The sequence below is a fragment of the Triticum dicoccoides genome, chromosome 3B, assembly GCF_002162155.2.
Source record: "Triticum dicoccoides isolate Atlit2015 ecotype Zavitan chromosome 3B, WEW_v2.0, whole genome shotgun sequence".
NCBI lineage: Eukaryota > Viridiplantae > Streptophyta > Magnoliopsida > Poales > Poaceae > Triticum > Triticum dicoccoides.
In genome coordinates this window covers 505824949-505839857 of record NC_041385.1, presented here as the reverse complement: position 1 = coordinate 505839857, position 14909 = coordinate 505824949, and the positions used below count along the sequence as shown (strand labels likewise).

The following is a 14909-nucleotide window of genomic DNA, read 5'->3' as shown; positions in this document are numbered from 1 at the left end:
CTAAAGATATCGCCCCCCTTAAAAATTGAAGGAAAAATTGATGTGATGATTAAACAACAGATAGATCTTACATTGAACCTATAGAAATTGTTAGAGAAGTTCTTTGTGCTAAAACCAGGGTAATGTCATTCAGCGGACGATTCTCTAGGAAGGGTGGCAATTGCAAACATTTTGATGGCAACTTTAGTTACCACAAGGATGGGCAAAGATGACGATTTAAATTTGCAAGCACTGGCAATTTTATGATGAAAAACAAAACTACAGCATAGTTGTCATGCTCGCTAACTATGCTGTTTTAAATTTGCAATGCTCGTGGCAACAAAAATTGACCCTTAACAGGGAAGGCTCGTTGGCTATTGGGGTCATTATCCCTTGTTTTTTTCTTCCTTTTTGATAGACGCTCCTTTTTTTTCTTAATACTTAGTACACCAAAAGCCATCTTTTGTCCTATAGTGTTTGGCAGACATTCCTGAAGTATTGTCCTAGAGAAAAAGTTTCTATTAACGAAAACAATGAACTGATCTCTCAAAAGACAGTTACAGGATATTTTACCCGCCAGCCCTGGTGCTTACCAGGAGGTACTACTGCCACCAGAAGAAGACAATGTCATTCCCGCGTAGCACAAATGACAAGGAAACACAAGGATCCCACAAGGAATGCACCTATAGGGAAGAGCAGGTGATTGTTATAAATGCCCGGTGCAGGACTTATGTAAGTAATAAAAGTTCGGATGGGCTTCTTCAGTGATTTGTACTCCCTCCTATGCAGCGATCACTTTAGCAGCTTCACGCTTGGCAGTAAACTCTAATTCCTCCGATGTGAAGGGAAGTGGCTTTGTGGGAGCAGGTAGTCGGCCAATGCTATCAACCTTGTCTCGTTGCTTGGGTGGAGGCCTCGCCGCTTTTGGTATAAGGCGGCCCTTCTTTGCAAACCACTCAGGTTTGAGAAGTGCCCTGAACCCAAGCTTGTTGTAGTACACCAATCTTACAGTTCCACCTGCTGCTTCAACTGCAGCTTTCGCCCTTGCAGTCGCCCTTGATACCTGCCAATTTACATTTGATTAGGAAGGGATTCGTGAAATTTGAATACATAGTATATCAAATCCAATCCACAGTACCAATGTTCACAGCTGACCTAGTATGTGTAACCATTCTTTTAAGTTGAAAATGTTATATCTTAGTAATCAAAACAATATAATTTCACTTAAAAATACTCCCTGTATAAAGAAATATAAGAGCGTTTAGATCACTACAGAGGGAGTACATTGCAAGTAAAATCATGCTGGGTTTTTTTTGTCACTGTCATCGGCTATTAGTTGGGCACATGCCAAACAATATTCAGCAATAGAAAGCTATATTTACTACACTCACAGTTGGAACTACCTCATTGCCTCTACAAAAGAGTCACTATTTGTACTAAACATGATTGCAAGCAATAGACAGGCAGGTCATGCAAAGACATAATGAATGAGCACATTCTGTGATATCATTATAATGGATAAATGGCACCCGGCGGAACAGATACATTTACATGTTCGAATTATGTGTTATCGCATGTAGCACGAAACTGAACAGAATTGGACTATGAAAGCGTGCATGTTAGTCCTGAGAATGGAGTACTTGAAATGAACAAGAAACTATATGCTTATGAATATTGATAAGATTTAATTATTTCGAACTAGCTTCTGCTTGCCTCGAGATGAATTGGCCATTTGATTTCTTCTGCACCACGGCCCATTAACCGAATCCCATCCTTTATTTGTTTCCCAATGGCACTTGTATCCTGATAAAGTGTGATAGAGAAGTTGATGTTGCAAAGAAGAAAACAGAAACATAGCTAGTTCAAAAAAATGACTGCAGTACCTTCAGGGTCTTCATTGTGATCAATTCAGAGGAATCAATTTTTCCAGCATTGATGAGCTTCGCAATTTTCCCCAGTCCACAGGGCTGACCACAGGGAAAGATGACCAACATCACACTATGCCCACGGTACCATTTGGGAATAAAAAATTGAACTTAAAGCATAATAAATAAACAAAGTAATTGTCAAGTTGTTGAACAAGTTCTACAATGAACATCCAGTTACCCAAACGAATACAAAAATTTTGCCATTATTTTGTAGATGTTGAAGTCAGACATTAGCATGGATCAAATAGCAACCACAATTTTCTGAAAACAATCACTGCATGAACTAGCAGAGATAGGTACATCACATATCATGTTGGAATACAATTTTAGGAGACTGAAAGATTGTAAAGCAAACAGAAAGTTACTCCACTGCTCAGTGCCGAACAGTATATCACTTCACAGTACCTCCTGAAGGATTTGGGAACATATGATAGATGCAATTCATTAGATTATAAATCTTGATGCTTTACTAGGTCTTATGCTAGATACAACTATATATTGTAAGAATATGGCATGTTCTTTTTGTGAGTCAATATGAACAGAAAAGGAAAGAAAAGAAAAAGCTAGAAATCGGCATGTTCTATTAAAAATATTCTTGCAGTGCTCTTCACAATCTAATCTATGTAACACTACAGAAATGTAACTCTGCCACATATGATACTTCTTTGAAACCTGCTTCTTGCATACTAACACGGCACCAAATAGTCCACACTGTACTAACATTAACTTATATATCCATCAATAGATTAGATAATGTGTAAACTTTAATTATAAGCCTAGGTTTCCTTCGCAAACAAATATCAAGTATAGAAATGTTGTCCAAACAATAGTTTACTCTGTAATAGATATGTCCAAAATCAGCGCCCAATTAGTGCACAACACCTCAGGTCTTACAATAGATTAGCACAGTTCCACCTATTAGATTTATCCACCAAAGTTTGGCGACCAATTCAGTACACAAGCCACATATCTTGGCACTTGGTATGGATCCACCACTGCTCACATATACCATACTCTAGCTGATAAGGAGCCAGCATACTCTGCCCTCACTGTAGCTTGACCTATGACCATAATCTCTTTCTGTCTTCTCGGTACTTTCTATGTTATCTCAGCATGCCCATTTTCTCAAAGCTCATAAGTTCCTTAAAAATGGCCGCTGCTAGGTGAAAATCCACTATCCCGGCCTTTTCATAATGCCTATTAAGGTACTTTCATGCTGCCTTTTGCCATTTTTAACACAGAGTTCTATTGTTGTACACTGAGGAACAAAATGATCCAGAAGCTCGTCTAAGAGTTACCACCACAGATAGGGCACCAGTAAGCTCAGTCAGAAACTCCTTCGCCTAACTAAGGAGCATCTACGAAGGGGCAAAATCCTTATCAAGGTAGCACTCGGAATAAGCGGTGGTAAATTCAAAATATGTGAACTCCGTGCACAGAACACAGATCAAGCACCTTATGTGCAAAAATGTTGGCCCGTACAACTTCCGATCATCGAATCAAGCAACCTTCGGGGATGACAACTAGAGCACATACAGTACATGGAAATCAAGAAAGAAATGATTGATTCGTAATCAAACAACTTAGATCGCAAACAGCAAATGTCGCGTTGCTGCAAGGAAAGCAGATGAACAGAAATGCAAAGAGGGCCCTGGACCTGGAACGTGAGTGAGAAGCGGTTCTTGAAGCCGCGGCGGGGGAGACGGCGGCGCAGCGGGGTCTGGCCGCCCTCGAAGCCGAAGCGAGCGGTGCCGCGCGCCTTCTGGCCCTTGTGCCCGCGCCCCGCCGTCTTGCCCTTCCCGGAGCCGATCCCGCGGCCCTTGCGCGTCTTCTGCTGCGTCGCGCCGGGGTTATCGCGGATGTCGTTCAGCCTCAGCAGGCTCCCCGCCGTCCTCAGTGGCCGCGGCACCTTTGGTGGCCGCGCCGCCGGCGCCGCCGCTGACTCGGTGGCGTAGAAGTACGACGGTTGCCTGGGGGCGGGGAGGAGATGGGCGGGTGGGGCTGGAAGCGGGTGCCGGTGCGGTTGCGGGAGGCGGCGGGGGAACACGGTGGCGGTGGGGATGGTGCGGAGGAGCTGGGAGGCGCGGCGCAACATGGCTGCTGTGGTGGTGGGCTGGCGGCTTCCTCCACCGGTCTGGCTGCGCCGGGGGTTTAGGGTTAGAATGGACGGTTCCGTGCCATAAAACCTGAGCCGCTGGCCTAAAAATGGACGCCCAGGATCACGTCACGCGCAGTCTTTGCTGGTTAGGTTGTCTCGCGTTGAGGGCTTTGCCGACGCAACACGCACCCAAAAATCCTAATCCTCATCGCCGCCGGCGACCATGGTGTCGCAGCACGGCATCCTCCTCGCCGCGGGCCTCATATCCGACCACTTCGGCCCCCTCGTAGCGGTAAGACCCCTGTCCACCTCCTACCCTCTCGTCGCGCCCTGGTACTGGCATTGTGTCAGCGTGTTCGTGCGTGTGAAGCCCTAACTCCCGCCGCCCCGATCCCTTCTCGCAGAAGGTGTGCGACTGCCTCCTCCGCCACGGGGCGCTGCAGCTGACGGAGATTGTGCGCCGTCTCAAGCTCCCGCAGGGGCAAGTGAAGAACTCTCTCCTCGTCCTCATCCAGCACAACTGCGTTCAGGCCTTCTCATCGCCCAGAGGCAAGCCCATATGCGAATCCCTTGGCTATATGATTTGATTTGATTCGATTCGATGCCCTGCTAGTCCGTGACTCCATTAATTTTTCTGTGATTGTAGGCGATAGGACCATCACGCTCTACTTGGCCATCTTCGACAATGTCCTGCATCGGCTGCGCTTCTCAAAGTTCATCTCTATTATCCGCGCGGACATTCCAGAGGTGTGCACTTGATTTTAGTTCACGCTTGCTTGTTAAAAGCTGGGATTGATTAAAACAGCATCCATAATTCTCTGAATGCTGAAATCAGTGCGGAGCAGATGGTACTGTAGATTTATTTATTTTTTGCACCTTGTTATTCTCGTTGCTAGATGCATATCGGCCTTGATTAATGGTCTAGAGGCGATGGCAAGGAGTAACTGAGATATCTTGGAGTATTACACTTAAGATTATTAACATGCATCTTGACCTTGATTAATGATCTGGAGTTAATGACATGTGGTACTTGCAAATTTAGGTCGGGTCCTGAGGATGTCCTTTACTCTTTCATGATATCTAGCTACTGCAGTCACTGTTGGCAAATAGAGGCTAGCTAATCCTTTCTATCTGGAGTTTGCCGTTGAGCATAATCAAATTATTGTAGTGCTGTACGTCTGAACATTCCTCTTACTCTTCAAGATCATAAGGCATCATCTTTTCGTAGACAAACATTTTCCTCTATATGTAGTGCAAGATGAACCGTTTCATATTCGTACTATTTGACCACATTGTGGATGTCATTAGGAGGACAGGTGTGGTGTGTCTAGATATTTTTGTGAGACAACCTTAGAGTGTAATAGATGGAGTGGTGTTTCTCTGGCTGCACTGTTTGTAGTGTAGTGCCAGACTCCTGTAATTTGGTTTGCTCCCTTATATAAAAATAAGGTACGCCATTGGCGTACTCTGAAAAAAAATATTCATACTATTTCAGCTTGATCATTCCAATTTTTTAAACTAATGCTGTATTTAGTTATTTACATTCTCGATCCATCCTCCGGGTTAATCTCTAAGCATGCTACACTGTGGTGCATGGTACCATGTATGACCTTATTAGGGGCGTCAAGGCTCTGTATTATCCACATTATTGGACTACTATATTTTATAAAATACAAATATGGTTAAGATTTTCCTGTACGATTAACATTTTGTATTTTCTCACATATTCATATTTGTACTCTGCCCTGAGGGTTGAGAACTTGTGCACTCCGAAATCCCCCCAATCCATAAAACTAGAGTATGTTGAATCTGAACAAGCAAACACTTTTGCAGAAAGATGGTCATATCTGCATTGCATAAAATAAGTTGCCTTGTATCACACAGGATGATTTTAGTTGTAATTTATTAGTTGAACTATTTGTATTTTTACTCAATATATCAATATACATATTTAATTGGACTAGTGTTATAAAAGTCATTAGGTTCTAGGTTTGATGCTTGTGATGTTGTGGCCATTCCCTATTCTCCACCCATGGTAACAGAGGCGGGTTGACAGGGCAAGGGGAGAATGCTGTTGGCTGTGGGGAGGAGAATGCCAGAGAGAGGAAGTTGGATGGCACAATGGTTTGAATTGGATTAGCATGACCCAAAGACTACCTGATACTACTGAATGGCATTGAGATATTTTCCGATGCAAATATCTGTTGAATTCAGTGCTCTTTAGAGTACATGTACACAGTCTGAATGAGAAATAACCAGAGATAACCATGCAGTTGGCATGGTATGGAGACTGATTCTAGCTCTCGGCAAGTGAAGGAATCATCGGAAATATGCGGATATGTAATGCGATACACAACAGCCTAACAGCTTAGTGGATGTGCAGGAGGATGAGTCTTATATTGCTTAACAATGATAACTGGTAAAAAACATATTAGGTGGTTGTAAAATATGTCTCCAGTTAGCATGGCGATGTGAAATGCTAATTTGTTTAGTTAACGATTAGTTTGTCAGTTGTTTCAAAAATAAAACATGTCACTTATCTTAGTTCTTGATATGATCCCTTTTTAGGTGTTCAATAAATATGCTGGTAATTATTGTTTGTGATAGGCTGGTAGTTGATAGAGAAACTGACAGATAACATACCTTGCCTGAACTTACATTCTAATTGTCCTGGTGCTATTTTTGTTACAAATGTGTGATCGTTTCCGGGCCGTTCTGAGAAGAAAATAAAGTTAATTTTAACATTGTGCCTACAATCATTCAGTACTTGGAAGTTGTAACTTTTCCAAAGTTTATGACCTTATGCATAGAACTTATGTATCTTGCAGTCAGAAGCTCTTATTGAGGGATTGCTTCAGAATGGTAGGCTAACATTTGACCAACTTGTGGGACGCACAATCTCTAAAGTGCCAGAAGGTATGTCCTTTTAATTTGTTGAAGTTGTTATTGGATCATCCACTGTTCTTTTTATGATGTTATTGTCTTTCCTCTTTTTCCCATAATCTTTGATATTTGCCGGTGATGGTGACTATTGCTGTTCCCTGATAATGGGTCATCCATGTTACAGGCACCATCCGACCAGCAAGGGAAGAAATACGAATGAACTTCAACAGACTTGTGTATGCACGTTATGTGGAACGTTGCCCAAAAGCTGAACCCTATTTCAATCCACAGGAAGATGAACAATCTACAGGTGCAAGGAGAAGAGTTCCAAAAGTATGCAAAGCGATTCCCTGTTATGGACATTCCTGGTCATTTTAATAGGCCTCTACTTTTATCAATGTTCAAAAAAGCGGAAAACATAAGCGAAGCGGAAGGCCACAGCTTAGAGCAATGGGCGCTTACTTAAGCATGCTTAAGCATTTTTTGAAATTGGCTGGAATTTGACAGATTTTGAATAATATACATAGTAAAATAGGAAACATGGCACATGGATAATTGATATAGCATCTAAAATACAGTTCACACCATAGCAAATACACATCAGGTTCACATAGCAAGCAAGATAACAACTAAAATGCAGTTCAGTTCAAATAGTCATAACCTAATAGAGATCATGTGCCAGAATTTTGCCAGAATATGAAGGAAATAGTTCCCGAACAGAGCCTAATAGTAAGATAAATGGCATATTACCATTATTGCGCAAGCAGACAAGCAAAAGCAGTTCAAAAACAGCCAAATTTAAGAAAAAACGCTTAATCTACCGCTTAGGGCAAAAGCGAAGAGGTTTGCCATCGCTCAGCACTTAAAAACGCTTTCTTGAACACTGACTTTTATAGTTTTCTACTGTAAACTAATACAAATGCATGCAGGATTGGTAGAAGCTGACTAAGCTTGTTAGTTTAGTAACTTGGTCTTTTAATTAGACATCTTAGCAAAGGGCTAATTAGCTAGCTCACTGGTTTGGGTCCTTTTTATGCATGTCCAGTTGACAAAATCATCTTACTCTTAACTCATAGTCATCACCTGTGTACACTTTGTGAAAACTGATAATTATTAGTGCCAAGATCTCGATGCTTTAATAATGTATTACTGTTCTTTCTTCTGTCGATATGCACTGTGTATGATAGTCAGTTACATGATCTTAGAAAATTATCTTTGTTACAGACTGCCGAGGAGGTTCTTTCACTTGAGCAGAAAGTTGTCAATACTGCAACCCTTTCTGATCCAGAAAGGTTTTCTGAGATCCCATACAGCATGGAGGATGCATCAAAAACGAATGATTGTCCTCATAACGCTGTTGCGGGTGCTAAGGTGGTGTACTCTTTCTACTTATCTTCACCACCATGTTATGCAGTGACTTCATGTTACGGGAAAAATTGGTATTTGTTGTTTCGGCCATCCTGTTGTTAAATGAGAAAAGGCAAAGTGATATATGTAGATTGTTTGTTAACGGCGAAGGCATTTTCTGAAAGTATTGGTAGGAACTGGCAAATGCAGCAACAACATGCAATTAACTGCTTTTATCATCATGTAATTCTCTGCGTCGTTATTTCATCAGCGGAAACACGGAGCCTTTGAGGTAGATGAAGAGCTCAACTCAACAATTGCAGAGAATGAAGTACTTTGGCGGGTAAATTTTGAGAAATTTATATTCTGTCTAAAGAAGAAGGTATGTTGCTGTTATCATAGCATTACTATGGGTAGCATATTTATGCAGGTGTCTTCATCTTTTTATCTGCAGTGTTGTTTCTGTAAAAAAAATCCTTGCTTGCATTGGGTCTTCTAGAAGTAGGATACCTACCAAGGCATTCTATTCTACAAAACGATAGTGAAATGTATTGCTTCGGAAGAGGAGTGGGGTTGGGGTGGGGTTGCTGCTGCCATGAAGAAAGGATTGTAATGTAAACCCCAAAGTGAGATGAAGTTAGTACAGTAAAAAGAGGACAAAAGAAAAAGGGAATATACTCCTTCATGAACATATAAGAGCTTCTGCATTGTATTGAATCAACGTTGCTACATAGCCATGCTACCTCAGTGAAAACCATACATAGAAAAAGGAACAGCAGAAATTAGCTCCCGTTCATCTCTGTTCCCTCTCTCTCTCTCTCTCTCAATCTCTCTCTCTCTCTCTCTCTCTCTCTCTCTACCACTGCCACTGTTATTTCTCCTGAAACCAAGACAGAATAGTGATGGTAGGCCGATGAACATGAGCAGCGTCTTCCTTTATCTTGACAATGTTCTTGACTGTGGAGGAGATCTTGGAGACTATCCAAGGGTTTCTGCGGCGTGGGAATGAGTCCGAGCTGCTCCTCGGAGTGGACGAGCCAGAGCTGCAAGCGATGACAGAGCACTGAAGCAGCAGCCGGCAGCTAGGGTGGGCATGTTGTTGTATGGGCCATGAAAGTTATTCTCGCATGCTGTGGTCGGCTTCAACTTAAGAGTTTGATGCTAGGATTATTTCCCAGCTTGAACTTATCGTTCCATTGTACAATATGAACTCGGTAACATCTATTTAACCGGTTTGAGATGCACATCAGAGATGCCGTAAGGATTGCCTGTTATGTGTAATGTACAGGACCGTGTTGTTGTACCGCATCTGCCTTTTGTGCCAAATAAGTTAAGTTGAATGAGGATTATTCACGTAGCAGCACCGCCTTCCCCCACCCCCTCACACCCCCACAAAAAGAGAGTAGAGAATGCTGATTTCATTTTGATATATTTTTATTTGTGTATGCATGAGTGGTGCAGCTGAAGGAATCATGCAATTTGACTTTGTTAATCCCCACTTCATGTTTTCCTTCTTGCATTAAAGTTTTGTGCAGACCGAAAGAAGCCAAAGCTGAAGGTTGGCACACATCCTATCTGGGAGTCATTTTTTGAAGCTAACTTACCTGACAAAGATACAAACTCTGGTAGTACCCGATATCAATAGCTCAAGTATCCTTTCAATAGTAGATCCAGGAACACTGCGATTTTATTTATGGCTTTACGCTTTTATGGCTTTACGTTCACACATGGGCTTGTATGAACACAACTATTTTTAACCTGCATTGCTGTTTTTAAATTCCATCGGTTCTGGTCTTGCCTCTTGGTGGTGAGCATTAACTAAGAAATGCTAGTTTCTGTTTGAGCTATTTATTTTAAATCTATAGCTTGGCAGTCTTGAATGAGCCAGATTAGGGAATGCCATATGCTAGATTATTTCCTACGGTGGCAAATGGTTGTTAAAATCATGCCTTCTGTGATTTGATTTAGCTTTTTACTCTCTATTCGATTTGAAGAAAGGATAGAACGAATTTAGTACTCCCTCTGTACACTAATATAAGAGCGTTTAGATCACTACTTTAGTTTACCTGATATTAGTTTACGGAGGGAGTACCTCATTAGGTTAAATGTATATGAATATTTTGCGGAATCAGTACCAGCACAATGCCTCCCAAGATACCAGGTAGGCAAGTAACCAACTTGCTGAAGTACCAATGTACCATGACAATTTATCACTGAAGTTACATGGTTTCAGTTTCATTGATATAATATCACTAGAGGGGGAAAAGACCATCCTCGCAAGCAGTTGTGAATTATTTCCAACGAATATAACATTGAGTTCCCTTTTTTCAGTGACATCATCAATAAATGGTATTTTGGAGAAACTAGGACAAAAGGAAGGAGGTGCGGCAATGTCAATTGGTGACATAAAACCAGTCCTGCTGGATTTACAGTGTACTACTTCCGATGGGGAAGAATTTACTTTTGGTAAGTTACTGTTGATATTTTTAGTCTGTATAAGTTGAATACATCGAAGTTCTGTTAGTTAAGTGCCCGACATGAAGCCCAGTTCAAGCTTGCTAGAAATGAACTTCTACGGTTCGGAAATCAAAACTTGCCACTAGGCAATGGATGCCATAAGGAAACTGATTTCAGTCCAGTCCAATTCCTGGATTGAATTGTGGTAGCTTATTGTCTTAATTATATTTGAACTTTGGATATGATCATGTGAACCAGTCCACACTCCACACTTCCAGATAAGGAGACATGTTGGTTGGTCTATACAAGGAAAAAGTACTATAGCTATGACATCTTCCATTGTTTTCATAATTAGTTCAAGCCTAGTTACCATTAGGTTGCTGATACTGACGGCCTGCTATTCCATGAAATTGTGATGTATGCAGTGATAACAAAATATTCAGCCGAAGCGTGAAAAAGCCTCTAAACAGCTGGAAATTATGTTGTAGAAACTTACTTTCCTTGTTACTTGTCTTCCATTCTAAACTCTGGATGCTCAAATTTAGTATGCCAACCTTGAGTTAACATCATAAGTTCTTTTATGTAAGATTAAAAACACTTGATGTTTAAATTTAGTTTGCCAGCCTTTGAGTGAACATCATAAGTTCTTTTTGTAAGATTCTCATGACAGTGGTACTGTTTTTCCTGTAGATTTACGCAAAATGGTTGAAGCATGTAGAAATGAGGAGGTACCAGATTGTGCTACTGTTTCATGGTTTATTTGAGTTAAAAGACACTCCCCTGTCCTTTCCGTACTAACAGTTGACATGCACATGTCTTTTATGTGTGCATTATAGATAGAGTCGCTTGTGAAAAAGAAATACGGGCAAGAAGCTTTTACAATCTTTAGGCTATTGGTCACACAAGGTTGTGCAGTTGAGACAGATCAAGTAAGTACTCTTACACATTGAGGAAATTGTAGAACTATGCTTTGCTATTGTTGTCAATCTCGTTTGGTTAAGAAAGCTTCTGTTATGCATTAATTTTATTTGTGTGATCCTGTTTTATGATTGTTTATTTGATGGCATGGCTTCCTGTTGCAAACCGAAGTACACAAATCTAAACTTTGATTGCAAATGTGCAGATTATTGACACAACAATTCTGGACAAGCAGATTGTTCATTCAACTTTGTACAAACTATGGAACGACGGCTACATAGATACAGAGGTCTGTTTCCTAGTGTCATCAGAAAAAGTAGTATTTCTTGCTTGGAGGGCAGAGAGAATGACAATGATAACCCTCCTTGCTTTAAATGCTAGTTGTGCGATAACTTCACTGCTTTGATGGTCTACTACTTTACTATACAAGGCAGGTGGTCCATATTAGCCTTACGAATGCATCATGAATTCATGATATATTGCGTTACTTTCATCATAAATCTGCATCATTTATAAGCATCAATGCAGTTTTAAAAGGCTATTTAGCATTTGGGACAAAGCTTGTAAACAAACTTGATAAGTTAGTTAATACAAGAGTAAATGTCTAAAGTTTTCTTGACACATTAAGTACTTGAACACAAATAATATCCAGTTATATGTTCTAGTTATGTGAATGGTGCTCGAACACCTTAACCCACACTTTCTGAGTTTTGTAGTGTGGTAATTGGTAATACCGCAAAAGTTTAGAACTTCTTGCACCCATAAGTTTCACCAGCTCAAGAGCATATCTAGGTGCTTTATTAAACACTCATTCCTTAAAATGATTGTAAGTAACTAATGTAAATTTACTGAACAAATACCAGTTTTAGGGAAGATCCTTCAAAACAAATTAAGGATAAGGAATGGGAAAAGTTTAGAACTTCTTGCACCCATAAGTTTCACCAGCTCAAGAGCATATTTAGGTGCTTTATTTAGTTGCAAATTTGAAGGAATGAGTGGGTTATAAGGAATCTGCTAGAGGCTCTAATGCTGCATTAGCATAGTTGGAACTATCCATAAATAATACCCGTGGAAGTGATTCTATTGGACTGATACAGTAGAAAATTAGCTGGAACTAGGAAAGTGGATGCATCTGCTATTGCTGTTTTTGGCTTCTGTTGTACCCCAAATAAATGTTTGCACTAGGTGTTTGACAAAATGATATGTTCTTAAGTCACATAGAATGGTATTTTTGCTCCACACGTCACCCATGGCAGAGTTATCGTCTAGCAATTCTTCTGTAGCAACTTTCAAGTTTCAGTTACTTTCCTGGAGCAATAGTTCAGAGCTTCCACACTACTGCAGTTCTGCTACCTCAGTTTCAAGCTAACCTAAAGAACTCGCTATGGCTTAAAGCTAGGAGAACTTGTGTAGTAAATTACAGGATATAGATATCCTGTAAGTTTATAAGTAACAAAAAATATGTCTCATTTTGTGCTTCTGTTCACAATAATTCTATTATGTTTACAGAAAATCGCTTCCGCAGCAGGAACAGGGTACGCACAGTTTTTTGTATGGAGAGCCAAAAATACATTTCGTGAGCAGTTCATCGATAATCTCTACCATGCTGCTTTGAACTTGCGCCAGATGGTGAATTACATTGCTGAACTTCTACTCGAGGTTATCATCTAATGATCACCATTACAGTTTTCTAGCTGTAAGCTGAGCTTTCCTATGCAAAAAATTGTTTATTACTTTTACGTTTCATTAATTCAGGATGCACGTCAGGATTGGTTGCTCTATTGCCCATATGTTTATCATCACAGTACATACATGACTATATAATGTGTTTATGCCATATCATAGTTGCAATTCAGTTTGTTTGTTTCTTTACTGAGTCGTACTTTCATAGCGTTATTTGGTTGGGATCAGGCTTACATTATTAGTTCATCCCAAATGCAGAGCAGGAAGATACGCAACCATATATCGAGGCCAATAATTTCCTCTGCTCCCATATAGAAAACCTTCGTTAGAAACAACTCTCAAGTTACTAGATTGAAGAATCAATTAGGCTGAGATCAGTTTACATTAGCACCATCGCTGGGGTTTGGAAGTTGTAGGACACCTGATGTGCAATGCATGTTCGTCACAATAACAAGAATAATGTCTGTCAGCAATATGGGATTAGTTGCCACCATGCCATCTTACTAAATGAACCCTTGTTGAAACTAACTTTGTTGGCTTGAAGCAGATTTTACTTGCAGAGATGTGTGCAACCCGACCTCAACTCACGAATTGTTTAAATATATTGTGTATTGCAGGGTTCGAAGGACGAAACAAAGCTGCGGAACAGAAAGAACATTTTGATCCTGGCCCTCACTAGACATGATGACTCTCTCATGCTGTTCCATGATTTTTGAGAACACAGGTGAGTCTACCGTGAATGTAGAACGGAATCCAGGCTGTGAAGTTGGACAACTGAATTAATATATCTTAGGCTCGTAGCTGATTTCACCTATGGGAAATTCATTTACGCTGCATGTTTTGAGATCTTTGCTATCGCATTTTGCCATTGTTGTGTTTGGAAATTCCACAGTTTGGTAATATCCACCATGCAATTGGTACGGTAGGAGGAATACTATTCCCACCGACCTGCTGATTTTCCACTCGTCATCCGGAATGTCAGGCTATCCATTCGGTTCGTCTGGCCAAATGCCACTCGTACCGGCAGGCAGGCAGGCCACCGATGATTGGAAGCGGATAATCACAATAATTCGCAAGTTGCGGGGGCGCCGATGCTGCGCCACTTGGAGCGGCTACCATTATCTATCTATCAATCCGCGCGCGAGAGGTAGAGGTCGCAAGCGCGTCGTCATGCACGTATGACCATGGACTTTTGCGAGCCGTATCGCACCCATGTGCGCACACACATGCATGAAGCAACCCTACAGCTAATGCGCGCGCATACGGCCAGGTCAACTGCTGCAGTTAGCTGGAGACAAATAACGATTCTTTCTTTCCGCAAGGAAAAAGTCTAAAATAAACCTTGAAGTTGTAGATGAAAGCTAAATCAAACCCTGAACTTTGAATCCTGGAAATTGACACTCTGAACTTGTAATCCCGGTCTATTTTGGACCCTATACCTGTTTGGCACATCGGGAATACAACAATCCCGGTTGGGATTACCAGCTACTCTCACGGACAAGAATTTGGGCCGGCCCACTATAGCAAAACAAGAATTCGTGAGGTTTAAAAAATGTCTGCACATTTCTAAAATTGTTCAGAAGTTAAAACTGTTCCTGTTTTCTATTTTTCGAACA

General features: G+C 41.0%; 2 protein-coding genes across 4 annotated transcripts; one reads left to right on the top strand and one right to left on the bottom strand.

The window, feature by feature from the left end:
- Positions 1-483: 483 nt before the first annotated feature.
- Positions 484-4073, bottom strand: LOC119276776 (50S ribosomal protein L15-like). Its single transcript, XM_037557930.1, has 4 exons — positions 3565-4073; positions 1863-1946; positions 1693-1782; positions 484-1042 (listed from the first exon to the last, which is right to left on the bottom strand). Exons 1-4 carry the CDS (start codon positions 4000-4002, stop codon positions 761-763), a joined length of 894 nt encoding a protein of 297 aa, XP_037413827.1. The 5' UTR covers positions 4003-4073; the 3' UTR covers positions 484-760.
- Positions 4074-4124: 51 nt separating this feature from the next.
- LOC119276775 (DNA-directed RNA polymerase III subunit RPC3-like) lies at positions 4125-14177 on the top strand. Of its 3 annotated transcripts, XR_005136811.1 has the most exons (15): positions 4125-4297; positions 4410-4554; positions 4652-4752; positions 6834-6921; positions 7073-7221; positions 8113-8259; positions 8507-8617; positions 9761-9860; positions 10567-10701; positions 11383-11420; positions 11529-11621; positions 11816-11899; positions 11992-12040; positions 13120-13269; positions 13911-14177. XR_005136811.1 is itself a non-coding variant. In XM_037557929.1 (14 exons), the coding sequence occupies exons 1-13, from the start codon at positions 4229-4231 to the stop codon at positions 13279-13281; spliced, it is 1422 nt and encodes a 473-aa protein (XP_037413826.1). In that variant the 5' UTR covers positions 4125-4228; the 3' UTR covers positions 13282-13306; positions 13911-14177. The 3 variants fall into 3 exon arrangements, 2 of the variants coding, with proteins under 2 accessions (XP_037413826.1, XP_037413825.1); XM_037557929.1 differs by lacking the exon at positions 11992-12040 and having other exon boundaries at positions 13120-13306; XM_037557928.1 differs by lacking the exon at positions 11992-12040 and having other exon boundaries at positions 13911-14161.
- Positions 14178-14909: the final 732 nt, after the last annotated feature.